Genomic DNA, 27,771 nt, shown 5'->3' on the forward strand with positions numbered 1-27,771 from the left:
ATGAGATCGCACAAAGCGATGCTGATCATCCCTAATCCCTCCTGGCTTTATACATGCACGGAGATCGCATCTCTCAGTATCCCCTCCAATAACTTACCCGCCACTAATAGCAGGCTCACTGGCCTGTAGCTCCCACTCTTTCCCTTGCTACCTTTCTTAAATAGAAACACAACATTAGCCACCCTCCAGTCTCCCAGCACCTCACCCATGGCTATCAATGATACAAGTATCTCTGCCAGTGGCCCTGAAATTTCTTCAGAACTATCCTTCCATGTAAAAACGTTTTCCTCACATCCACTTTGCATCTTTTGCTGTATCATTTTAAATGAGTGCACCACGATGTAAATGTCCTATCTAAACCCGTCATGTATCCAGTCAGGTTGCCACACCAGTGCGCTGTTGAATGGAATGGCCCAGTGGAGCAGTGGTAGAGTGGGTGCCTTACAGCGCCAGACACCGTGGTTCGATCCTGACTACGGGTGCTGTCTGCATGGAGTTTGTACGTTCTCCCTGTGACCATGTGGGTCTTCCCCTGGTGCTCTGGTTTCCTCTCATATTCCAAAGTCATACAAGTTTGTAGGTTAATTGGCTTCTGGAAAATGTCCCTAGTGTGTGGAATAGAACTTGTGTATGGGTAATCGTGTGGACTCGGTGGGCCGAAGGGCCTGTTTGCATGTTGTACCTCTAAAATCTAAAGCTAAAACTGAATGGTCTTATGGAAGGGCCTGATAGAATATGGTGAAGAATCACTATAGGAAGATCTTGTTTCTTTCAATGAACACTGCCAGAGGTGTAGGTCAAATTCTCCACTTGTCAGTGTGGTAGAGATTGCAGAGTTCCTGCTGTGTGTTTACATGGTTCTCTCAACTGACCTGCTCTCATTATCATTGCACAGCTCACCATGTTAAGAGCGGCACCTGTGAGGTAGTAGCTCTACACCGATGCTGCAATAAAAACAAAATCGAGGAGCGGTCGCAGACAGTGAAGTGCTCCTGTTTCCCGGGACAAGTGGCAGGAACAACACGCGCCGCTCCTTCTTGTGTGGATGGTAGGTTCTGCTTCTGTCTTGTTGGCGTTGGGGCGGCACAGTGGCGCGGGGGTAGAGTTGCTGCCTTACAGCGCTGGAGACCCAGGTTCGATCCTGACCACGGGCGCTGTCTGTACAGAATTTGTACATTCTCCCTGTGACCTTGTGGGTTTTCTCCTGGTGCTCTGGTTTCTTCCCACACTCCAAAGACGTTCAGGCCTGTAGGTTAATTGGCTTCGGTAAGTTGGAAAAATTATCCCAAGTGTGTGTGAGTTAGTGTACGGGGTGATCACTGGTCGGCGCAGACTTGATGGGCTGAAGAGCCTGTTTCCACGCTGTATCTCTAAAGTCTAAAGTCTTGTTAACACCTAACCTCTTGGTTGAGATCAGGGAAAATGGGCACATCCCCTGTGGCCTATCCCTTGGAATAGACTTTAAACTGTATTCCATCTATTTTATTATCTTGCATTCCTGCAAAATTAGTTGGATTGGAATCATCAATTGCACTCACCGGGATAATTAATTGTGCCGTGTAAGACATATAATGAAACTGAATCGTAAAGTAACTTTCAGATAGAATCCCCATCGAACAAAGAAATGATTCCCTTATCTTTTGAGGATTCTGGAATCTGAACATTGATTCTCAGCATGAATTGGATCGATAGCACAATAACTGATTGTCGCTTTGCACCGTTCATTTACATAAATGACCAGTCAGCATCTCTTGTCCATTTACCTTTGTTGATGCCTTGTCCCGTAATCTCCTCGTCCCATAAAACTACCAATCCACTGTCCTCCGGTCCCAGTACTGTCAAGGCAGAGAGCGCTGAACTTTGCACTAGCCTTTGTGTGGCATGGCTGCTCCCTATCATCGGTCCCCAACAACCCAACTCCAATTTCAGCGTAATATTCTCCTCACATCCAGCAGTGAAAATATTTCCACTTGATCTGATTTGCGATTTCCTTTAATCGTCTAAAACGGTTCTCAGATCACACCTTAACCTTCTGCATTCCACAGGTTGGAGGCACGAAATGACACGTCAAGGACATCGTGGGCTCAGGGGTTGGGTTATGAATTCCTCTTGTCCGTTTCACCTTGTAATAATATCTGTGTCTGAATGTTCACATTAAACCAACTGAACCTTGATTCAGTGACTAAATGATCTCAATCTTGAATACATAGCTCTAAGTGAAGAAATTGCCTCTGAATTCAGTCTTAAATGGCCACGCCTGCATTCTAAATCCACAGTTTTTGGCTCATTTGCCAAGTCAGCAAGCTTTCAATGTCTACTCCACAAAATCCTTCAGAATTGAATTTTCAATTGAGATCATCTCTCATTCTTTTAAAAAAAACCATCGAATGCCAGCCCATTCTACCCAACACCTCGCATCAGGGATCGGTCCTTCCTTCCACAAATAAATCTAATGAACCTTTGTTGAATTCATTTCAAGTTAATTCCTGAGGGCCACCAAAGAAAAAAGGGAGATTATTGGAAGGGAAATAAATGTAACGCAATAATGTGGTGCAGATAGACACAAGATGCAGGAGTAACTCAGCGGGTCGGGCAGCATCTCCGGAGAAAAGGAATAGGTGACATTTCCGGTCGAGACCTTCTTCTGAGGTACCTGAGTTACTCCAGCATTTTGTGTCTATCTTGGGTTTAAACCAGCATCCACAGTTCCTTCCTACACAATGTGGGGTAGATGTTTGCTCGACTCTCAAGGGGAAAAGAAGCTAATAAACTTTTACTTGTCATTTTTGTTTTTGTTGTTGAACTAGCCTCAATAGTTTTACAGAAATGGTGGTGCCAAATGCAGCCATGCCTTGATGGAGAGGAATGCAAAGTACTGCCAGATCGTACTGGTTGGAGTTGTGCCTCTGGAAATAAAGTAAAGACAACCAAGGTAAGACAAACCTCTGCTTCTTTTCCAACTAGAAAACATTTAAATTTCGGTGTGTGGCTGTCGTAAAAGGTGACATTTTAGGATTGCCTGTTTCACTGTACAACTGAACTTTAACGTGAACTGCCTTTATACCACAGCTGCTGGTTGGAGATTGGTAGGGGTTCCAGCCAGGTAATGCTCCATTTACACCACCTCGCTGGAACTCCGGTTCTCCTGCCCAGGAAAGACCTCCGCAGGTGGCAGTTCGGACAACGATCTGAACTAAGTGAACTCCAGGTAGGTTTGCAAAGTGTCCGAGATCAATGAGGTGGTGCATTGTAATTGCGATTGCTATTGGTCTTTCGCCTCTTGTGTCCTGGATTCAAAGCCAGTCGAAAGGGGTTCGGTTGCAAGCTTCCTCAGTCGGCAGGGCACGTGAAAATAGCTTGCACTATTTGAAAGATAGACACAAAGTGCTGCTGGGGGAACTCAGCGGGTCAGTCAGCATCTCTGGAGACAAAGGATGGGTGATGTTTTGGGTCAGGACCCTTCTTCAGACTTCTGGAGAAAATGACAGATGCAAAATGCTGGAGTAACTCAGCGGGTCAGGCAGCGTCTCTGGAGAGAAAGGACGTGTGATGTTACGGTTCGGAACCCTTCTTCAGACTGGGAGGAAGGGTTCTGACCCGAAACGTCACCTATTCCCTTTCTCCACAGATACTGCCTGACCCGCTGAGTTACTCCAGCGTTTTGTGTTTATCCACAGTGTAAACCAGTACCTAGAGTTCCTTCCTACGCATTCTGGAGAAAAAGGATGGGTGAAGTTTCGGGTCAGGACATTTCTTTTTCTTCTTCTGAAGAAGCCTGAAGAAGGGTCTTGACCCGAAATGTCACCCATCCTTTTTTTCCAGAGATGCTGCCTGACCCGCTGAGTTACTCCAGCACCTTGTGTCGATCTTTGGTAAAAAACGAGCATCTGCAGTTCTTTGTTTCTGCAATGTTTGAGTCCAGGTCCTAGAGGATGTAAAGATCTTTGTTGCTCTTTATATTTGAAGATGAATGAGATAAGATATGGATATCTAGGCCCATATTCCTCAGAGGGAACAGCACCTGAGCAGATTAACTTGTCAGTTATCACATTTGCTGTACAACTGTTAGCTTCTCTTTTGTAAACACAATAGTAATGGCACTTCCAAAGTAATATTGACCGTGAAAGAGTTGTTAAGGGAACATTATATTTGGCTAGCCTGATTCAATTCTTTGAGGAGATAACAAGTAGACACCTTGTTGCAGCTCGTAGAGCTGCTACCCAACAACTGTAGAGACCCCGGTTCAATCATGACCTCTATTGCTGCCTGTGTGGAGTTTGCATGTTCTCCCAGTGTGGGCTTCCTCCAGGCGCTTCAGTTTCCTCCCACGTCTTAAAAATAAAATCTTTGGGGTGGTAGATTAATTGACAACTGTAGATTGCCCTTCATATGTTGATGGGTAATAGAATCTAGGCTGTTGGAGGGTGGGGGAGTTGATGGGAATTTAAGGAAGATTAAAAATGAGTTAGCATAGGATTAGTGTAAACATGAAGGCTTGATGTTCTGCACAGACTCAGTGGGCTGAAGCGCCTACTCTGTGTTGTGTCTCTTGATGACTTGATAACTCTATGAATAGGTGGTCTGATTAGTAAGCTTGCAGGTCGCGTGAAAATTGCTGGAGGTGTGTATAGCGAAGATGATTGTCAGAGATAGAGCAAGATATAGATCAGATAGAAATATTGGAGGAGAAATGGCAGATGGAGTTTAATTCGGACGAGTACGGCATGGTGGTGCAGTGGTAGAGACCCTGGGTTCGATCCTGATTACGGGTGCTGTCTGTGTGGAGTTTGTACGTTCCCCCTGTGACTGCGTGGATTTTCTCCGGGTGCTTCGGTTTCCTTGCACACTCCAAAGACGTGCAGGTTTGTAGGTTAATTGTCTTCTGTATATTTGTTCCTAGTGTGTAGGTTAAAACTAGTGCAAGGGTGATTGATGTTCGGCACGGGCCCGGTGGGCCGAAGGGTCAGTTTCCACGCTGCAGCTCTAAAAGTAAAACTAAAAAACTAAAACTATGGTCTTTTGATGACACTCATTACAATACTGTCGAGATATAGTTACCATATTGAGTAATTTTTGTGTAACTTTTGGAGGTCTGTATAAACAGAACAAGTTTGATACCAGTTTGATACCCAGAGACAACATACCCAGTATGCTAGGAAGACCCACACACACCAGGCCTGCAGCCAGTGAAATAAGTAGTGACTGTACTGATCACTTAATGGTTCACCTACAGTCTCCAAGATATACTGCATAATCCCATAAAGAAACATAGATCAGAAAACAGACTAGAGAAAAAGAGATACGTTACCACATCAAAGATCTCTTCTCAAAATCCACACCTCTCAGAATGCTTAAAATGTAGAGCACTTTCCCGAAATAGGCTAATCTTTGAGAAATAAGCGTTCATCAACAGCCTTGATCCAACTCCCTGGTCCACTTGTCCCTTCCTACCCAAACCACCCCATCCCCGGGCACTTTCCCCTGCAACCGCAGGAGATGCATCACCTGTCCCTTTACCTCCCCCCTCAACTCCATCCAAGGACCCAAACAGTCTTTCCAGGTGAGACAGAGGTTCACCTGCACCTCCTCCAACCTCATCTATTGCATCCGCTGCTCCAGATGTCAACTTCTGTACATCGGCGAAACCAAACGCAGGCTCGGCGATCGCTTCGCCCAAAACCCTTTCACTCAGTCCGCCTTAACCAACTTGATCTCCCGGCGGCTGAGCACTTGAACTCCCCCTCCCATTCCCAGTCTGACCTTTCTGTCATGGGCCTCCTCCAGTGCCATTGTGAGGCCCACCGGAAATTGGAGGAACAGCACCTCATATTTCGCCTGGGCAGCTTGCAGCCCAGCGGTATGAACATTGACTTCTCCAACTTTACATAGTTCCTCTGTCCCTCTCTTCCCGTCCCCCTTCCCAGATCTCCCACTGCCTTCCTATCTCCACCTATATCCTTCCTTTGTCCCGCCCCCCTGACATCAGTCTGAAGAAGGGTCTCCACCCGAAACGTCACCCATTCCTTCTCTCCTGAGATGCTGCCTGACCTGCTGAGTTACTCCAGCACTTTGTGAATAACTGACTGCGGGTACCGTCTGTATTGAGTTTGTACGTTCTCCCAGTGACCGCGTGGGTTTTCTCCGGGTACTCTGAATTCACCCCACACTGCAAAGACTTTTTTGTAGGTTAATTGGCTTGGGTGAAAATTGTAAATTGTCCCTCGTGTGTCGGATAATGCTGGTGTACGGGTGTTTGAAGGTCAGCGTGGATTCGGTGGGCCGAAGGGCCTGTTCCTGAGCTGTACATTCTGTGTTCAATGGCACACGTAGGGGAAAGTACAGTTGAGATTAAAATCAGGTTGGCTTTGACCTTATTGAGCGGTGGAGCAGGTTTGAGGAGCCATTTTCCGTAGTCCTGCTTCTATGTGTTCAATTCTCATTTTCTTACGCTTGGTTTCCATACCGCCAAATGCTCATTTAGTTTAGCTTAGTTTTAGAGATACAGTGCGGAAACAGGCCCTTCGGCCCACCGAGTCCGCACCGGCCAGCGATCCCCGCACACTAACGCTATCCTACACACGCCAAGGACATTTTACATTTATACCAAGACAATTAACCTACAAACCTGTACGTCTTTGGAGTGTCTGTTTTGCAATGTCTGTTTCCTCGGTGGAAGCAATCTATGGTATATTTTTGACGGGAGCGTGCACGATCCAATCACCTCTGGGCCCCGACTCACACAGACCACCTCAGCGCCTGGACAGGGTAGCTGATGCAGTTGATTTCTATTATGCAATGTTGCTATTCTCGCTTCAGCCAAATGCGTTACCTCAGCACTCGAGCAGTCAGGCAGGCTACGTTTCATGGCGTTTGACAAATGACCCTGCCTTCACGTGCAAGGCTCTCTCACCAATCAGGATCTGTCCTCAGTGGGATTCCAGAGTAATTAATAGTTCACCGAACAATCCCTTATTCACAAAGCCCGTTTCAGTACAGCCAATTGCATCAGTGGATTTTATACGGAGCTAAATCCTAAATTACCATTTTTTTATTAACTGTAAATAATCACTTGCTATCATTATATATCACGTGTCGAAGTAGGTACAATAGCAATGTTTAAGAGATTTGTAGGCAGATGCACGACCAGGCAGAGAATAGAGGGAATGTGTAAGAAGTAACTGTGGATGCTGGTTTACACTCAGTAACTCAGTGGGTCACGCATACATCTCTGGAGAAAAGGAATAGGTGACGTTTCAGGTCGAGACCCTGCATCAGACTGAGAAGAAGTCTGATGAAGTTGCTCGACCCGAAACATCACCTATCCCATTTCTCCAGAGATGCTGCTTGACCTGCTGAGTTACTCCAGCATTTTGTGTCTGTCTTCAGAGAATAGAGGGACAGGTGCAGGTAAATGGGATTGGCATCATGGTCAGCACAGCCAGGCTGAATGGCTAGTTCCTGAGTAGTACTGTTCTGTGTTCAATGGCACGCAGGAAGGTGGAGTTGAGGTTGTGATCAAGTCAGCCATGATTTTATTGTGTGGAGCCATTTTCCATGGTCCTGCTTCTATTTGTTAAATTCTCATTTTCTTATGCCTGGCTTCCATACTGCAAAATGCTCATTGCAAGGTCTGGCTCATCATACGTTAAACCAATCATCCCTGGGATCATTCTCGTAAACTTCCTCTGGACTGACTCCAACGTCAAGCACATCCCTCCTCAGTCAGGGGCACAAAACTGCTCACAATACTCAAAATGCGGCCTGACCAGCACCTTATATAGCCCCAGCATTACATTCTTGTTGTTATATCGTCGTCCTGTCGAAATGAATGCTAAATGCTAACATGGCATTTGTCTTTCTTAATACCAATTCAACTTGCAAATTAACCTTTTGGTTAAACAGGTCAGTGGCCCCCTGTTTCATTATGCCTCTTTTCTTAACTAATGGGATTACATGGCCCCATATCCACCAGTACACTTATCTAACAACTAACTACTCCAAGCTCTAAACACCACAGCACTGGTAAATATTGGGTACAAAATTTCACATTTTTGCTGTCCATTTATTGTCCATTGAAACAGTATTGGTACACAGCCAATCATCATTGGAGAATCATTGAAAGGCCTGGATAGAGTGGATGTGGTGAGGATGTTTCCACTGTAATAACACATGATGAGCGTTTGAAGGCACGGCCTCTACTCGCTGGACTTTAGAAGGATGAAGGGGGACCTGTTTGAAACTTACCGAATAGTGAAAGGCGTGGGCAGAGTGGATGTGGAGAGGATGTTTCCACTAGTGGGAGAGACTAGGACCAGAGAGCACAGCCTCAGCACAAAAGAACATACCTCTAGAAAGGAGATGAGGAGGAATTTCTTCAGTCTGAGGGTGGTGAATCTGTGGAATTCATTGCCAAGCCAAGGGGTATTTGTAAAGTGGAGATTGACAGATTCTTGATTAATAAGGGTGTCAACGGTTAGGGGGAGAGGCAGGAGAATGGAGTTGAGAGGGACAGATAGATCAGGCATGAATGAAAGGCGGAGTGGACTCGATGGGCCGAATGGCCTTATTCTGCCCCTACAACTTATGAACTTATAAACTTATGAAGAACCATGTAACACAAGAATTATTCTGCAAATCCCGTTGAATCCCACCTTTATAAGGTGCTGGTCAATGAAATGGAATTGAATAACAATAATAAATGCCTGGTCTTTAGGGTAACTGAGAACAGATGGAATGAGTGAAGGACAGGATAGCTAATTACAATCCACTGTACTCCTGAACATCCCTTTTAACTAAAGGATTACATAAGCTTCAAAAGTCAAGATAATTAGGGAGACATTAAAAATAGTGTTCATGTTATGTTGATCTTGAGGAAGAATATGTTCATATAATGGAGCAGGCCATTTCTAATCAATTCTAACTCTTCTAACTCTAACCAATTCTACCCACTTCTAACTCTTACACAAAAACTCTGATGACATACAACGTGTGTAGTAAATCAGTCTGAAGAAGGGTCGCGTCCATGGGAGGAAACCAAAGCACCCGGAGAAAACCCATGAGGTCACAGGAAGAACGTACAAACTTTGTACAGACAGCATCTGTAGTCAGGATCGAACCCTGGTCTCTGGCACTGTAAAGCAGCAACTCTACCGATGCACCACTGTGCCGCCCTTCCAATTCATTCTATTCATTTTGACCATGCACTGACAATTCACTTAATTAAAAACTAAAAGTAAATTAATATTATTGTAAGTCATTGAGATGAAAGGAGCTTTAATAAATATACAGACCTCCATCCAAATCCCATTATTCTAAAATGACCTCCCTTCCTATTGTTTAGTTATAATTTTAGTTTTTCAGTTTTCGAGATACAGTGTGGAAACAGGCCCTTCGGCCCACCGAGTCTGCGCCGACCAGCGATCACCCTGTACACTAGTACTATCCTCCACTCTAGGGGCAATTTACAATTTTTACTGAAGCCAATTAACCTACAAACCTACACATCTTTGGACTGTAGGAGGAAACCGCAGCACCTGGGAAAAACCCTGCAGGTCATGGGGGAAAGTACAAACTCCGTACAGTTAGCACCTGTCATCAGGATCGAACCCGAGTCTCTAGCGCTGTAAGGCAGCAACTCTACTGCTGTGCCATTGTGCCGCCCTACTTATCCACTTCAGTCTTTCTAACCATTTGTCCCCTGCTACATAAGTTTATCAGCATTGGGACATAATGGTAATGTTGCTCACGGCCTACTAATACCAGGCCCAATTGTATTGTTTACAAGTGATTATCTGTGGACTACAAGCATTGGGATAGTTAGGAGTAGCGGAGGTCAGTGTAGAGGAAAGGTAGTCTCGATGTTCACTTTTTAATAGTGATTTCCCAGCTTCAACATTTCCCATCCCCTTGTTTGCCCATTGTATTCTCCTGCTTCGATTCTGGTGCACAGCTCCTTGTAATCCTGACTATGGAGGTGCGAGCTGCTTAGAAGACATGACATGCTCATTTTCGCGTTTGCAGTATTAGAAACCTGACTTCTAACCCTGTAGTGTAAATAATTATTGACCAGAACTCAAGCTACAACCCCACTTACACTCTGTACTCTGTGCCTTTCAAAACACTCTGTAAAATCAATAACCTATATGACAGTTCAAATACATTACATCAGTGGTCATGTAATTGAAGACAAGTTAGCCCATCAGTTATAGGCTGTTGAGTTATTTCGGTTAAGATATCATCGAGCTCATGTTCTGGCGCTTTAATGTCTCACCACAGACTTGTGAAGAAAGTCTTCACACCAGAAATGTTGCTTTCAATTCTCTTTTAGTTTTAGTTTGGAGGTACAGCGCCGAAACTGACCTTCGGCCCATCGAGTCCACGCCGACCAACGATCACTCGTACAACAGTTCTATCTTCAAGCTGGAAAGGGCGCAGAGTAGATTTACGAGGATGTTGTCAGGACAGAGTTCCTGAGCTATTGGGAGAGGTTGAGCAGGCTAGGACTCTATTGCTAGAGTGCGGGAGGATGAGGGGTGTTCTTGTAGAGGTGTATAAAATCATGAGAGGAATAGATCGGGTAGACGCGCAGAGTCTCTTGCCCAGAGTAGGGAATTCAAGAACCAGGTTTAAAGTGAGGGGGGAAAGATTTAATAGGAACCTAAGAGGTAACATTTTCACACAGAGGGTGGTGGGTGTATGGAACGAGCTGCTGGAGGATGTAGTTGAGGCAGGTAGTATCGCAACTTTTAAGAAACATTTGGACAGGTACATGGATAGGACAGGTTTAGAGGGATATGGGCCAAACACAGGCAGGTGGGACTAGTGTAGATGGGACATGTTGGTCGGTGTGGACAGGTTGGGCTGAAGGACCTGTTTCTTCACTGTATGACTCTATGACTCTATACACTACACACTGGGGACAATTTACAGAAGCCAATTAATCCGCAATCCCACGCGCCCTTGGGATGTGGGAGAAAACCAGAGCAACTGGAGGCAACCTGCGCGGACACAGGGAGAACGTACAAACTTCGTACAAACAGCACCCATGGTCAGGATTGAATGCGTGTTTCTGGCGTTGTAAGGCAGCAACTCCACCGCTGTGCCACTGTAGATAGGTGAGAGAGAGAGTAATAGGAGAGAGGTGGTAAGGGTTACCTGAAATTTGGGCAGCCAATGTCATTGGTTGACAGCACCCGTAGTCAGTATTGAATCCGGGTGTCTGGCGCTGTAAGGCAGAGTCTCTACTGCTGCGCCACTGTGCCACCCTTTTATTAGGGAAGAACACAAGGGCCAAAAATATAAATAATATAAAACCGTTGCACCAACCATACTCCACTGCTGGGATGAATATCTACCCTTCAAGTACGAGAATGCTTAGTCATTCAAATGGATTTAATTTAGCTTTGTGCAGGTTGGTTCCCAGATGGGAGTTGTTGCATAAACTTGGAATGATCCATTAATTGCAGGCATAATAACTGACATTTCATTTGCAACGTAATCCTCACTTAGCTCAAAGCCTCATTGAATATATCTTTCGGAAGCTCTCTGGGCAGAACTTGAAAAATGTTAGCGCTGTGCCTGCTTATATCCTGCTTTATATCCCCATCTACTTGTACAGAAGCTTTTTACCAATAGGTGCTGCTAGAGCACCTACCAGATTACAAGTGCTATTTCAGTGTTTTGTCTACTTCCAACAATAGGATGGAGAATAAGATGGAGATGAGTTGGAAAATTCAGAAGGTTGCCTCACCTCAAGTGATGCCATTAAGCACACCCTGGCCAAGTGTCATATGGTTCTAAGCAATGCATATTTATATTATTTATCGCTTGCCTATATCCAAAGCTAAGGTTGGGTTCCGTGACAGCTGCATGTTGAGTTGTCGCACAATCAGAGTTTTAGTTCAATTTATTCAATTACAGTATGCCTGTGTTGTTTGCAAGACCAGCACTTGCTGCCCATCCCTAACCGCCCGTGAAAAGATGGGTGTCTGACCATAGGTGCACCATCGATTTTCCGGCAACTGATGGTCCGGCACCTCCTTTAATCCGGACAAAAGAACGAGAACATTGCGTGTGGCTCACATTCTTTTGGGACGTGTGCCTCCATCCTGAAATAGTTAATTGTTTACTTCTTTGTTAACTCTTTATTTATGTTTCTCTCAGTCCACGGTGCTCTAGAGACATGGGAGGGGTATAATTAGTGGGTCAGAGGTGCATTGTTGATTTATTATTATGTGACCTCTGTTGGTCTGGCAAAACGGAGAATCTGACAAGACTCTGGAACCAAGGGTACCGGAAAATTGATGGTGGACCTGTATTTGAATAACTGTGTCCAGAGCACAGTTGGGTTGATGGTTCCAATATGCAATAGTGAAGGTCCAAGTCAATAGGCAATAGACAATACACAATAGGTGCAGGAGTAGGCCCTTTGAGCCAGCACCGCCATTCAATGTGATCATGACTGATCATTCTCAATCAGTACCCCATTCCTGCCTTCTCCCCATACCCCCTGACTCCGCTATCCTTAAGAGCTCTATCTAGCTCTCTCTTGAATGCATTCAGAGAATTGGCCTCTTTCAGCGACTTTCAGAGAAAGGTCAAGATTGTTCTTGGCTTGACAGTGGAATGTGCAGGTGATTGAGTTCCTTTGCGTCAACTCTACATTGTCCCAAAACATACTTGGCTTCACAGAGGCTTTGCGAGTTGGGACATGGTTAAAGAGGATCATGTGCCATGCCCAAAGGTCCTGGTTCACTGCACAGAACAATTACCAGTCAAGAAATGGTTAAGAAGGATCGATTGATCATTGCACAGATTGAATCTCGGGGAGTTAAAGGCAAAGTTCGGAAGCAGGCCCTTCGGCCCACCGAGTCTGTGCCAACAAGCCATCACCCCGCACACTAGCATTATCCTACACACCAGGGCCAATTTATAATTTTTACCAAAGCCAATTAACCTACAAACCTGTACGTCTTCGGAGTGTGGGAGGAAACTGGAACACCTGGAGAAAGCCCACGCTGTCACAGGTAGAAGGTACAAACTCCACACAGACAGTGGCCCTAGTCATGATCAAACCTAGGTCTCTGGTGCTGAGGCAGCTGCTCTGCCGCTCCGCCACTGTGCCGCCCTGTCTGTAGAGGCAGAAAGGTGTAAATCAATCCTGTTGCAGGTCTTGAGCCGAAACCGACTTATAACTTTTACATCCACAGATGCTGCTTTCCCATTGAGTTCTTCCAGTTGGTCTGTTTTTAGTTCTTGGATTATGATAGTTCATGTGTCACCATTTTGCAGTCTCATTGAAACTCATGTCACATGTTAATTCATCACATTACTTCATTAATGATGGCTGTAATAATCAATAAGTAATATCTTTGTACAGCAGTATAACAAGTGGGGCGGTTTTCAGAATGTGTTGTGGATTATTGAGTTTATTGGTTTTTCAAATTATTGCTAATTTATCTGCAGATCTCAGTAGCATTAACTTTCACCTGAACCTGCCCCTCATTTAATTCCAGATTTCCAATCTGCATTAAAATCACAGAGTCACAAAGAATGGATAAAGGCCCATCAGCTCATTGAGTGTGTGTTGCACACCAAGCAACCATTTGCACTAAACCTATATTAATCTAATTTAATTCTCCCCATATACCCATTAAATCCCCCCATATTTTAACTCTTATCTACAGGGCGTCACAGTGGTGCAGTGGTAGAGTTGCCCTAAACGGGCTTGCCCCCCCCTATATCAGAAATCTTCTAACCCACCACTCTATCTCCAGGTCCCTCAGGTCAGCCGATTTGGGGCTACTGACTATCCCGCGGTCTAGGTTTAAGCTCAGGGGTGACCGCGCTCTTGCGGTTGCAGCTCCGAGACTGTGAAACAGCATCCCTCTCCCCATCAGAACTGCCCCCTCCATTGACTCCTTTAAGTCCAGGCTCAAAACCTATTTCTACTCCCTAGCGTTTGAGGCCCTCTGAGGGGGCGCTGTGAACTGTTTATGTATGTGCTGTTATGTTTGTGTGTCATTGTATGTTCGTTTCTTAGTACCTGAACTGATGTACAGCACTTTGGTCAACGTGGGTTGTTTTTAAATGTGCTATACAAATAAAATTGACTTGAATTGACTTGACTTGCTGCCTCACAGCACCAGAGATTCAGGTTCGATCCTGACTTTGGGTGCTGTTTCTGTGGTGTTTGTCCGTTCTCGCGTGGGATTTCTCCGGGTGCTCCGGTTATCTCCTACATTCCACAGACATACAAGTCTGTAAGTTAATTGGCTTCTGTAAATTTCCCCCGGTATGTAGGATTCAAAAGTGGGATAACATAGAACTAGTGTACGGGTGATCGATGGTTGGCATAGGGAGTCGGTGAGCCGAAGGGCCTGTTTCCCATGCAGAAGTTGTGTGACTCATGAAACGAAGTTCCTGATCGTATTTTACAAATGCTCTGTTTAACAGAGGAGCGATTACAAATATGGATTAACTCTGGGTCAAAATGGTTTTCCATTGAATAGTTTTTAAACCAGTTTGCTCTGAGTGCAGTTGTATTGCTGGCAAATGGAGTTAGCAAAGGTGGGCAAAATGGACAGCGTGGACATCTTGGTCAGAACGGCTTGTTTCTGTGCTGTATAACTCTATGACTCTGAAACCAATGCTGTGTGATCAAACTTCTGGACAGTGATCTCCAATGTGGTTGATTCTATGGAAGGTTAAGCTGCTACTGAATGGGGCTAACATTCTTTTGTCACTGATGGAACTCCAAGTGTTGCTGCACCTTCCTTTCAGATTGGTTGCTATGGGACTCTGCAATGCCATTAATACGCACTGTCTTACTGAAAGCAGACAGCGATGACTGGAGCGACCATTAGCAGCTTGTTTTTTGTCACCAGAACATATTGTTACACTGCGTGTTGTTGCTTGAAACTATGCCAAGATCTAACAGCACGTTTACTGCAGATTACAGCATCTAAAAGTCAGCTCCCATTTCTACTGCGGTTGAAGGCAATGTGTTTATCGTGAGATAATTTGGAAAAGAAGAGATTGAATATGGGGAAACCTGATCAGTTGTTATTTGCAAGAGGATTTACAGGTTAATGATTTGGAACATGAACCTTTATCACAATCATTGCTGACATTTAGTGACACACTTCAGGATGGTTTCTGCCATGGTTAGATTGTCTTGTCCCCATCAGCATTTGAGATAGGCCTTTGAATTTTCCAAAGACAGGCACAAAATGCTGGAGTAACTCAGCGGGTCAGGCAGCATCTCTGGAGAAAAGGAACAGATGATGTTTTGGGTCTGAACCCTTCTTCAGTCCCAGGGTGAGAAAACGTCACCTATTCTTTGCCCTGTATCTCAAAACAAAAAAACTAAACTACATCACATGTACCAAGGTAGAGTGAAATTCTTTTTCAGTAAAGTTCAGTAAAGTATTACTATATATAAACACAATCCAAGATAATGTACAAAGTGTATAGAAACAGCCCATCGGCACCTTAGATGCCAGATTTGGGGCCACTTTCAAAGCCCACGCTGCAGCTGGCCATAAAGACCCATTGCAGCCAGACCCAGCAAGTTTATCTCTACCAAAGAGCAACCTTGGAGAAATATTGCAGAGGGACAGACATGAGGGAAAATAAATCTTGGAATATTTTTATTCATCAACTGTAGAAAAAACCCTGTTTTTAAAGGCAGTTGGGAGCCATTCAGTGAGGGAACAAAGAATCTGTCAGCTTTCTGATAGGTTTGAGGCCTTGTGAAGATACCAGGTAACCAAAGGCAGTAGTTATGGAGATGGGGCTGTTGGATCGAAGATAGACACAAAATGTGGAGGAAGGAACTGGATGTTTGGAAGCAGAAAATCCTTCAGGGAAATGACCATTCAGAGTTGGTAACCCTCTCCATTAGTTACCTCTGGTGCCATTGTTGGGCAGACCTGAAGTAGCGAATAGTGAAAGGCCTGGATAGAGTGGATGTGGATAGAGTGTTCCCACTAGTGAGGGAGTCTAAGACCAGAGGGCACAGCTTCAGAATAAAAGGATGCACCTTTGGAAAGGAAATGAGGGAAAGAAGGAATTTATTTAGTTAGAGGGTGATGAATCTGTGGAATTCATTGCCACAGATGTCTGTGGAGGCCAAGGCAGTGGATCGTTTTAGGGCGGAGATTGACAGCTTCTTGATTAGTAAGGATGTCAAAGGTTACGAGGAGAATGGGGTCAAGAGGGAAACATAGATCAGCCATGATTGAATGGCGGGGTAGACTCGATGAGCCGAATGGTTTAATTCTGCTCCTATAATTTATGAACATGAATCTATATTGGATTGGAAGCCTCATTATGGATTAATTGTCTGACACCAGAGGCAGAATAGTTATTTATGGAGATGAACAAAAACCTATTGATTTGATCAAAAGTAAAAAAGGACAATTTAAAGATTACAAACTTCTAATTTAAAAAAAATTTTATAATGTATTTTAACCAGTAGTGTGAAACGGGTAATTATAGACCAGTTAGTCTGACATCAGTGGTGGGGAAGATGCTGGAGTCAATTATAAAAGACGAAATTGCTGAGCATTTGGATAGCAGTAACGGGATCATTCCGAGTCAGCATGGATTTACGAAGGGGAAATCATGCTTGACAAATCTACTGGAATTTTTTGAGGATGTAACTAGGAAAATTGACAAGGGAGAGTCAGTGGATGTGGTGTACCTCGACTTTCAGAAAGCCTTCGACAAGGTCCCACATAGGAGATTAGTGGGCAAAATTAGGGCACATGGTATTGGGGGTAGGGTACTGACATGGATAGAAAATTGGTTGACAGACAGAAAGCAAAGAGTGGGGATAAATGGGTCCCTTTCGGAATGGCAGGCAGTGACCAGTGGGGTACCGCAAGGTTCGGTGCTGGGACCCCAGCTATTTACGATATACATTAATGACTTAGACGAAGGGATTAAAAGTACCATTAGCAAATTTGCAGATGATACTAAGTTGGGGGGTAGTGTGAATTGTGAGGAAGATGCAATAAGGCTGCAGGGTGACTTGGACAGGTTGTGTGAGTGGGCGGATACATGGCAGATGCAGATTAATGTAGATAAGTGTGAGGTTATTCACTTTGGAAGTAGGAATAGAAAGGCAGATTATTATCTGAATGGTGTCAAGTTAGGAGGAGGGGGAGTTCAACGAGATCTGGGTGTCCTAGTGCATCAGTCAATGAAAGGAAGCATGCAGGTACAGCAGGCAGTGAAGAAAGCCAATGGAATGTTGGCCTTCGTAACAAGAGGAGTTGAGTATAGGAGCAAAGAGGTCCTTCTACAGTTGTACCGGGCCCTGGTGAGACCGCACCTGGAGTACTGTGTGCAGTTTTGGTCTCCAAATTTGAGGAAGGATATTCTTGCTATGGAGGGCGTGCAGCGTAGGTTCACTAGGTTAATTCCCGGAATGGCGGGACTGTCGTATGTTGAAAGGCTGGAGCGATTGGGCTTGTATACACTGGAATTTAGAAGGATGAGGGGGGATCTTATTGAAACATATAAGATAATTAGGGGATTGGACACATTAGAGGCAGATAACATGTTCCCAATGTTGGGGGAGTCCAGAACAAGGGGCCACAGTTTAAGAATAAGGGGTAGGCCATTTAGAACGGAGATGAGGAAGAACTTTTTCAGTCAGAGGGTGGTGAAGGTGTGGAATTCTCTGCCTCAGAAGGCAGTGGAGGCCAGTTCGTTGGATGCTTTCAAGAGAGAGCTGGATAGAGCTCTTAAGGATAGCGGAGTGAGGGGGTATGGGGAGAAGGCAGGAACGGGGTACTGATTGAGAGTGATCAGCCATGATCGCATTGAATGGCGGTGCTGGCTCGAAGGGCTGAATGGCCTACTCCTGCACCTATTGTCTATTGTCTATTGTCTATTATCATCCAGTGACAAAGGTAGCTGCTGGTCTTTCCCAAGCAGTAAATGGTTGCTCTCAGTAAATGGAAAATATTCACATTGATAATTCCTTCATGCACAGGTAAACTGCTTTAAAACAAGATTGCAGTCAGGGACAAAAGAAAATTGGAAAGATATTTGCTTTATTATTGGCTATTAAATTATTAAAAAGCTATCCATATAACCATATAACCATATAACAACTACAGCACGGAAACAGGCCCGTTCGGCCCTTCCAGTCCACGCCGACCACTTTCCCTGACCTAGTCTCATCTACCTGCACTCAGACCATAACCCTCTAATCCCCTCTTATCCATATACCTATCCAATTTACTCTTAAATAATAAAATCGAGCCAGCCTCCACCACTTCCACCGGAAGCCCATTCCATACAGCCACCACCCTCTGAGTAAAGAAGTTACCCCTCATGTTACCCCTAAACTTTTGTCCCTCAATTCTGAAGCTATGTCCCCTTGTTGGAATCTTCTCCACTCTCAAAGGGAAAAGCCTACCCACGTCAACTTTCCGTCCCTCTCAAAATTTTAAAAACCTCTATCGTCCCCCCTCAACCTTCTACGCTCCAAAGAATAAAGACCCAACCTGTTCAACCTCTCTCTGTAGCTTAAGTGCTGAAACCCAGGCAACATTCTAGTAAATCTCCTCTGTACGCTCTCCATTTTGTCGACATCTTTCCTATAATTTGGCGACCAGAACTGCACACCATACTCCAGATTCGGCCTCACCAATGCCCTGTACAATTTCAACATCACATCCCAACTTCTATACTCGATGCTCTGATTTATAAAGGCAAGCATACCAAATGCCTTCTTCACCACCCTATCCACATGAGATTCCACCTTCAGGGAACAATGCACAGTTATTCCCAGATCCCTCTGTTCCACTGCATTCCTCAATTCCCTACCATTTACCCTGTACGTCCTATTTTGATTTGTCCTACCAAAATGCAGCACCTCACACTTATCAGCATTAAACTCCATCTGCCATCTTTCAGCCCACCCTTCCAAAAGGCCCAAGTCTCTCTGTAGACTTTGAAACTCTACTTCATTACTAACTACACCACCTATCTTAGTATCATCTGCATATTTACTAATCCAATTTGTCACACCATCATCCAGATCATTAATGTAAATGACAAACAACAGTGGACCCAACACAGATTCCTGGGGCACTCCACTAGACACTGGCCTCCAACCTGACATACAATTGTCAACCATTACCCTCTGGTATCTCCCATTCAGCCATTGTTGAATCCATCTTGCAACCTCACTATTAATACCCAACGATTTAACCTTCTTAATCAACCTTCCATGTGGAACCTTGTCAAATGCCTTACTGAAGTCCATATAGACAACATCCACAGCCTTGCCCTTATCAATTTCCCTGGTAACCTCTTCAAAAAATTCAAGAAGATTAGTCAAACATGACCTTCCAGGCACAAATCCATGTTGACTGTTTCTAATCAGGCCTTGTTTGTCCAAATAATTATATATATTGTCCCTAAAAGTACCTTTTCCATTAATTTTCCCACCACAGACGTCAAACTAATAGGTCTATAATTGCTAGGTTTACTTTTAGAACCTTTTTTAAACAAAGGCACAACATGCGCAATGCGCCAATCTTCCGGCACCATCCCCGTTTCTAATGACGTTTGAAATATTTCCGTCATAGCCCCTGCTATTTCTGCACTAACTTCAGCCTGACCAATGCAGCTTATGGATTCAGTAGATCCAGTCAACTGTGGTCTAATACCCAAGTAAAAACTGAACCGTCCTCTCACCAACTGGAGAGTGGTTGTGACATACCACCTATCTCATTGGAGACCATCAGACTATCTTTAATCAAACTTTTCTGGACTTTATCTTGCACTAAACGTTATTCTCTTTATCCTGTATCTGTACACTATGGATGGTTCGATTGTAATCATGTATAGTCTTTCCACTGACCGGTCAGCACGCAACAAAAAAGCTTTTCACTGTACCTCGGTACGCGTGGCAATATTACACTAAACTAAGCTAAGCTAAACTAAGGTAAGCTAAACTATCAAAATGTTGCAAAAACTCAATGTTTCATTAGTTTCCTTTTGGTAATGGTAGCAACAATTGTCTGGCTTTTATGTGACCAGTTGTACGCTGTGAATTGACTTTTAATGGCTTGTTATATGGTGTGGATGATTATTGTAATAATAGTAATTCCTAGCCATATAATGCTATGTTTGTGCTAGTAATGCTTAGTTTTTAGTCAAATCGAGTTTATTATCATCTGCACAAGTACAGTGAGGCATGGTTACAAGGAAAATCTTGCTGGCCGCAACATCACAGTCAGAAAACACACAAAAACATAAATTACAGATAAAACATATTTTGTACATAAATGCTACAAGACAGTGAAAAGAAAAGACTGCAAAAAATACAGAATTGGAAAATAGGTTGATGGTCTTTCTTGTTTGGTGTGGATCTTTAATTTTGCAAAACATTTCGACGGCTTATTAACTTGAAGTTGGCAAAAATATGCATTGTCAAATTGATAGGAATGTTGATGGCCATTACATCGTGCCTCTGAGAATTTATAACACACACTCAAATGTCCCAAAAGAATTTCATCCAGATCTAAGTCCCACTTTGGGCATGTCAATCTAAAGAGAGCAAATAAAGAGACATGGTTGACACAAAATGCTGGAGTAACTCAATGGGACAAGCAGCATCTCAGGAGAGATTCCTTCTCTCCAGAGATGCTGCCTGTCCCGCTGAGTTACTCCAGCATTTTGTGTCTACCTTCGATTTAAACCAGCATCTGCAGTACTTTCCTACAAATAAAATGACATAATGAGTCACTGACATTCTTCTGTCTGCACACACATCCACAGGTCAATGCAAGTCCTTCTTAGCAGTAGTTTTCTTGCCTTATTCATTGGAAATTGAAAACAGCTTCGTCATCCCGTGATTCAGTCATCATGGAGACCAAACACGTACATATCAAATCAGTATGTATTGGCTCGAATGTAATCATGTATTGTCTTTCCGCTGACTGGTTAACACAGAACAAAAGCTATTCACTCGACCTCAGTACACGCGACAATAAACTAACCAAATTCAAACTCAAGAATAGCACAAAATTGTTAAATACAAAGCTTATCTTTCGCTCTGGAAACAAGGAACTGCAGATGCTGATTTGCAAAGAAAGACACAAAGTGCTGCAGTAACTCAGCTGATCAGGCAGCATCCCTTGGAGTATAGGGATAGGTGACATAATCTGAAGAAGGGTGGCACGGTGGCGCAGCGGTAGAGTTGCTGCTTTACAGCGAATGCAGCGCCGGAGACTCAGGTTCGATCCTGACTACGGGTGCTGCACTGTAAGGAGTTTGTACGTTCTCCCCGTGACCTGCGTGGGTTTTCTCCGAGATCTTCGGTTTCCTCCCACACTCCAAAGACGTACAGGTATGTAGGTTAATTGACTGGGTAAATGTAAAAATTGTCCCTAGTGTGTGTAGGATAGTGTTAATGTGCGGGGATCGCTGGGCGGCGCGGACTTGGTGGGCCGAAAAGGCCTGTTTCCGCGCTGTATCTGAAATATGAAAAAAATAAATATATATATATATGAAAAGGGTCCCAACCAGAAACATCACCTGGCCATGTTCTCCAGCGATGCTGCCCGATCTGCTGAGTTACTCTAGCATTTTATGTCTTTTTGTAATCTTTAGCTGCACCTGTTGAATAAAATTCATCACTGACCATTGCTGATCTTTTGGGTCTCCCCTTTTGGGTCACCTTCTCTCTATAGCCACCATCTTGTTTCAAATATATGCTAACATTTCCAAATTGGATTTAAGCAATTGCAAGTTGACGGGTTCTTCCGATGGATTCTAACCTTCCGTTGTTTTTTGTTCTCAGGTGACACGATAGTTGACGAGGAAGGCCAGCTGCTTTTTGAAGATACTTTATCTCAATTGTTGAGTCCTGTTCTTCGTTCATCACCCTGTTGCAGGTTCCCAGAGAGGTTGACCTGGGAATCATTCCCAAGAGCAAAGACTCGGTGGTATGCAGAGTTCTCAAACTTTGGAGAGAGAAAACCAATCCATTAAGAAATCTCCTGGGATGTGGAATCTGACGGACAGATTTTCCCCAGCCTTCTGTTTCTTGATGGGATATACAACTGAGGAGGACTCACTACTCTAGATCTGTTGAGGTTTGCTGCCATGTTCCGAAATGTCGCTCTCAACAAGCGGGCCTCTCTCACTCAGTTTTCATAGTGTGGCCGCCTCAGACTTTGACACATCTGAACAGAAGGCTCATATTTTGGTTTAGGAGCAAGCAAGTGGACAAATGGGGCAACATGGTGATGTCCTAAGTTCCCCTGCTATCTGACAGGACGCTCCCACACTTCCCACGACTTTGTTGCAGCCTCCAGCTTCAAGTTGGGACATTCTGCCAGACTTTTAAAAACTTTGAATCGCAGGGAAGCTTTAGGTTTCGACAGTTCGGATTTTTCTTTTGTTATAGAGGCAATTACATTATGGTAAATGTGTATACACTGCAGTCTGCTATTGAGAGTAAATGCTTTTCCATATACATGAATTGTACAAAACAGGTATTCCAACAACTTCTAATGCAACTGCACTACAGCTGTTGTCTGGCAAATGAACAAATACAGTTCCAAACTATTTTAATAACATCAGTGTACTGAAACATGTGCTCTGCCACTGAAGTACATCTTTTAATTTGGTTTAAGTTGTTAAATGGTGGTACCATTCTGAAACTGTTAAAATACTTTTTACATTATCAACATAATACTGACAACCCAAATCATGCTTGTTGTAACATCAGTTCTGCTAGTGTACAGTTAGTTAGCAATTATGTTAATCATTGCACCCTCATCTTTATTTGGAATATTCTGCGTTATGATTTGATGTGACAAAATCCTTCAAAGATCTTATTTAATGTTGAAGATTACAGTGTACTTTGCAAAATGAAGAGGTTCACCATCCAGAAGTTGAAGCTGTGGAGGAGGTGTTAAACTCAGTGATGCTGTAACATGTAGCACAGTTTCTGAAACTTTTTTTACATTTGGCTTTGTTTTTGGAATTGTGTAAATCTTTGCTTTCAGTGTAAGCGGTAAATAAAATACAAGTAGCAAAGATGTCGTTAATTTTGACCATTAATGACAATATGGCTCACAATAAGAATTTAAAATTTGCTTTCTAACGAAAAAAAAAAAGCTCTTTTATTAGCTGCTCAATTAGTGAACATGGTCTTGAAAATTTGGATGGAACAGTGGCGCAGCGGGGGAGCTGCTGCTGCCTCACAGCACCAGAGACTCGAGTTCAATCCTGACCTTGGGTTCTGTCTGTGTGGAGTTTATAACATTCTCTCTGTGACCGCGTGGGTTTTCTCCCGGTGCTCCGGTTTCCCCCAACATTTCCAAGACGGGTAGGTTTGTAGGTTAATTAGACTTTAGACGTTAGCTATACAGCGTGGAAACAGGCCCTTTGGCCCAACGAGTCCGCGCCAACCAGCGATCACCCCATACACTAATACTATCTAAGGTAGACACAAAATGCTGGAGTAACTCAGCGGGGCAGGCAGCATCTCTGGAGAGAAGGAACTAATACAATCTCACACACTAGGCGCAATTTACAATTTACAGAAGCCAATTAACCTACAAACCTGGAAATCTCTGGAATATGGGAGGAATCCGAAGCACCCAGAGAAAACCCACGAGGTCACAGGGAGAATGTAAATTATTTCTTATTTTTTTAAATTATGAGTTCCAAAACAGCATGTAAAATTCTAGTGTGATTTATCAGTTTAGTTTGTATTTTTTTAGTTTTAGAGATACAGTGTGGAAACAGGCCCTTCAGCCTACTGGGTATGAAGACCAATGATCACCCAGTGCTGACCAGCGGTCATCCCATTCTAGGAATGCAGTTTTCTAGATTCTACACACAAGGGGCCATTTTACAGAAGCCAATTAACATAAAAATACGCACTTACTTAGAATGTGGCAGGAAACCGGAGCACCTGGCAGAAACCGAGGCGGTCGCAGGGAGAATGTACAAACTCCGTACAGACAGCATGGATCGAACCCGGGTCTGTGGCACTGTAAGCAACAACTCTACCACCGTGCCACCCAAAATGCCAATCTCATGCCCAGTGGCCATTTGTAAATCTTTCTGGCTCTAACCCTGTAACCCACATTCACATCCCTAGCTTTAAGGATTCAAAGGAACCCACGGACGGTATATTACTTCCTGCTCGACCCCGGCAGCCGATTCTGTCGAGAATTGTCTCTGGCGTCCTCCTCGTGGGTCTACCGCCCTTGGACCTCCACACCTGCTCCTTCCAAAGTGGCAGGCGGAGGTGAGCTTGGAGGTCAGATGCCAAGGCAGCAGAATCTGGACCTGGTGGTGGAGAACTGGTGTCTTGGGGAGCGGGACACCTCAACATCACGTCAGTGCAGGCTGGAGACGGAAGAATGACACTTTCATCTGAATTTGGTCTCCAACATAAGAACGTAGAACATAGAACCGTACAGCACAGGAACCAGCCTTTCAGCCCACAATGTCTGTGCTGAACACGATGACAAGTTAAACTAATCTCTTCTGCCTGCATGTGAATAATATCCATTCCCTGCATACCCGTGTGTCTATTTCAAAGCCTGTTAAATGCTACCATTGTATCTGTCTCCATCACCACTCCTGGCAATGCATTCCAGGCACTCTCAACACTCTTTATGTAACAAAACTTAAAACTTTCACCCTGTGACCTTATATCTATACCCTCTATTCTTAACCAATTCCACCCTGGGTATATGTTCTGACTGTCTACCCTATCCATGTCTCTCATCATTTTATAAACTTCTATCAGGGTCTTCTCTCTACCTTCTACAATCCAGAAAAAACAATCCTCAGTTTGTCCAACCTCTCTTTGTAGCTAAAACCCTCTAATCCAGGCAACATTCTGGTAAATCTCAACTGCACCTTCTGCAAATGTGGCTTAGTTAGTTTTATAATTCTGCAATATGGTTTCCTGAATCTTATACTCAATGCCTCAACTGATAAAGGGAAGTCTTCCATATGCCTTTTTTTACCACTGAATCTGCTTTTGCGGCCATTTTCTGGAAGTTGTAGACTTAAACTCCATAGAGATAAATGCAGGTAAGTAATTCGTTATTTTTTCTCATAAATTTCCTAGTATCTTGAAATGAGCCTATTTAATAATTTCAAAGTATTTAAGTCTATTTGAATGAATTTTAATGGCCTCTGATTTTTCTGAGCCTTTTAAAACAGTTCAGAGGTCTTCCACTGGAGGAAGTTGTTATAAAGTCACCAGGGCATTCTGGGAGTAAGGCCTGACAGGAGGCCTTAATGACTTCATGACAGCTTCCTCCTTCCATCAAGGCCCGTACTCTTCCTTGCAGGACATCTCTGCAGCAGGTTAGTGTGGAACGGCCTGTGAATTGAGGGAATGACCAGGAAATTTCAGACAAGACAAAAAAAAAAGCAACTGTCAACAGAACTAAAAAGTTTCATCAATGTCCTCTTGACTTCATACTTCTAATCCCAAATTTGTCTGGCTCTCTTCCTTGTCTGTATACCAGAATTAATTCAAATCTCCATGTAACTGCCTAACTCACACCATTCACCATTATTCCCAAGGACACCGGTAGTTAGCAAAGGAACACCTCACTCTAAACATTCTCATTCATGGTTTTCCCCGCCAGTTTTTCTGTAATCTACTCCAAACATTCCTACAATTCTGACCTTATTCTTACCCCACATTATTCACCACTGATTTGTTGGTGGCAAGCTTAAGCAGTGCTGGATTTAACCTTTGGAATTCCCTTCCTAATCTCATCCTCTCCTTCCTCTTAAAATATTCCTCAAAATCTGATCATTTGGCAATCTGTAATATCTCCTCATGTGGCTGTGCATTAACTTTGCGTGATAATGTTTTCATGGTTTTGAAATGTGTGCATAAGTATAATGTGTTGTTTTTAATGTGCTTGAAACCACTCTCACTTCTCTGTGTAAGACCAAAATAGATTTTTTCCCCCACTGTTTCTCAGTTTGGCACACAATGGCGTATGGTGTTCATTCAATGGCACACTCGTAGTAATTTGCAGCAGCCAATTAACCTGCAGTCGTTAGAATGTGGGAGGAAACCAGAGCATCGGCAGGGAACTCATGGTCACAGTGTGACCATGGAATCTCTATGCACACAGCACAGCACAGGATCGGGCAGGATTTTACTTTTTTGTTTAGTTTTGTTTAACCCACCGAAGCTGTATGGCCCAGTGACCACCATTTATATTCTACACTCTAGGGACAATTATTTTTTTACAGAAGCCAATTAACCTACATACCTCCACGTCTTTGGAATGTAGGAGGAAATCAAGGCACCTGGAGAAACCCCACAAGGTTACAGGAAGAACGTACAAACTCCTTACAGGCTCCAGAACGTACAAACTCCGTAGTCAGGATCGAACCTGGGTCTCTGGCGCTGTGAGGCACCAACTCTACTGCGCCACTGTGCTGCTCCATTATTGTTACCGTAAATGTACCTGGGAATAATTTACTTTTTTTCTGGATATAATTTTATGGTGCAATGGAATTTGAGTTCACACTAACTCTGCAGAGCTAGTATGAATAGATTAGTGAAATTTGTTGGCACTCGAATTCAAAATGCCTGTTCTACCATTCACATGACTGATCCAATCACCACAATGCTTCTGGAGTTAATAGCCTCCAACCCGCATCCTCGGATATTGGGAATGGTTCCTGGCCAGTGACTCCAGTCCACAGCTGAATGTTTCCCTACTATCTTCCTCTTTTTTTTGTTGCATCCTAACCATTGTTTTATCTCTAAAATGCTGCTTCTCCTCATGGTGTTCCTTAAATTAGTTTCCTCTCTTCCAGCACCAGAAAAAATATCCATGGCAACCATTGAATTGTTATGAATACACAATTTCAGGGATCTGAACCTGGCTCCTAGTCAGTTAGCTCTATGTGTGATTCCGGATACACACTACAGAGCTATCTCTTTTCCTGTTTTCCCAAGATATTTAGGGTAGCCAGATAGAATTTAATCCTGACAGTGTGAGGTGATGTGTTCTGGAACATCAAATAGGAGTAGGACATAATGCGCAGACTTCTGTCCCTCCTGCCTGATGGGAGAGGGGAGAAGAGGGAGTTATCGGGGTGAAACGATGCTCGTGGCCTTGATACTATGCTCATGGCCTTGCCGAGGCAGCATGAAGTGAAACATTGAGTCAATGGAAGGGAGGTTGGCTTGCATGATGGTCTGGGCTGCGTCTACAATTCTCTGCAACTTCTTGCGGTCTCGGATGGAGCTGTTCCCAAACCATGCTGTGATGCATACCTAATAAAATACTTTCTGCGGCGCATCTGTAGAAGTTGGCGAGAGTTATTGGGGGCATGCTGAACTTCCTAAGCCTTCTAAGGACGGAGAGGCGTTGGTATGCTTTCTTGGCTATTGCTTCAATATTGCTAGTCCTGGACAAGTTGCTGGTGATATTTACTCCTAGGAACTTGTAATATTTAGGATAGACAGATGGAATTTAATCCAGACAGTGTAATGTGATGTGTGTTGGAAAGGCAAATAGGAGTAGGATGTATTGTATAAATGGTAGGGATGCTGATGAATGAAGAAACCTTGGCTTTCAAATCCATCGCTCTATGACAGTGGAAACTGAAATAGGTAGGATGGAAAAGAAGGCATATGACATGTCATTAAAAATATAAAACATAATCGTGTTAATTAACAACTTTACAAACTACTCGTTAGACCACATCTGGAAAATGTTGTGCCGTTCT

General features: G+C 43.8%; 1 protein-coding gene across 8 annotated transcripts in view; it reads left to right on the forward strand.

Annotated features, from left to right (window-relative positions):
• The window catches only part of LOC144603672 (chemokine-like protein TAFA-2), a 203,911-nt gene extending 176,555 nt beyond the window's left edge, over positions 1-27,356 (forward strand). For 6 of the 8 annotated variants that reach the window (XM_078417273.1, XM_078417275.1, XM_078417276.1 and 3 more), the window contains 4 exons: positions 896-1,048; positions 2,808-2,932; positions 3,070-3,208; positions 21,830-27,356. In XM_078417273.1, coding sequence (XP_078273399.1) covers positions 896-1,048; positions 2,808-2,932; positions 3,070-3,090 — 299 coding nt within the window. In that variant the 3' untranslated portion in view covers positions 3,091-3,208; positions 21,830-27,356. Of the gene's footprint in view, positions 1-895; positions 1,049-2,807; positions 2,933-3,069; positions 3,209-19,872; positions 19,972-21,829 lie in introns of those variants that run through there. The other 2 variants (XM_078417279.1, XM_078417271.1) reach the window with 2 other exon arrangements.
• Positions 27,357-27,771: the final 415 nt, after the last annotated feature.

The sequence above is a fragment of the Rhinoraja longicauda genome, chromosome 20 (genome assembly GCF_053455715.1).
Source record: "Rhinoraja longicauda isolate Sanriku21f chromosome 20, sRhiLon1.1, whole genome shotgun sequence".
NCBI lineage: Eukaryota > Metazoa > Chordata > Chondrichthyes > Rajiformes > Arhynchobatidae > Rhinoraja > Rhinoraja longicauda.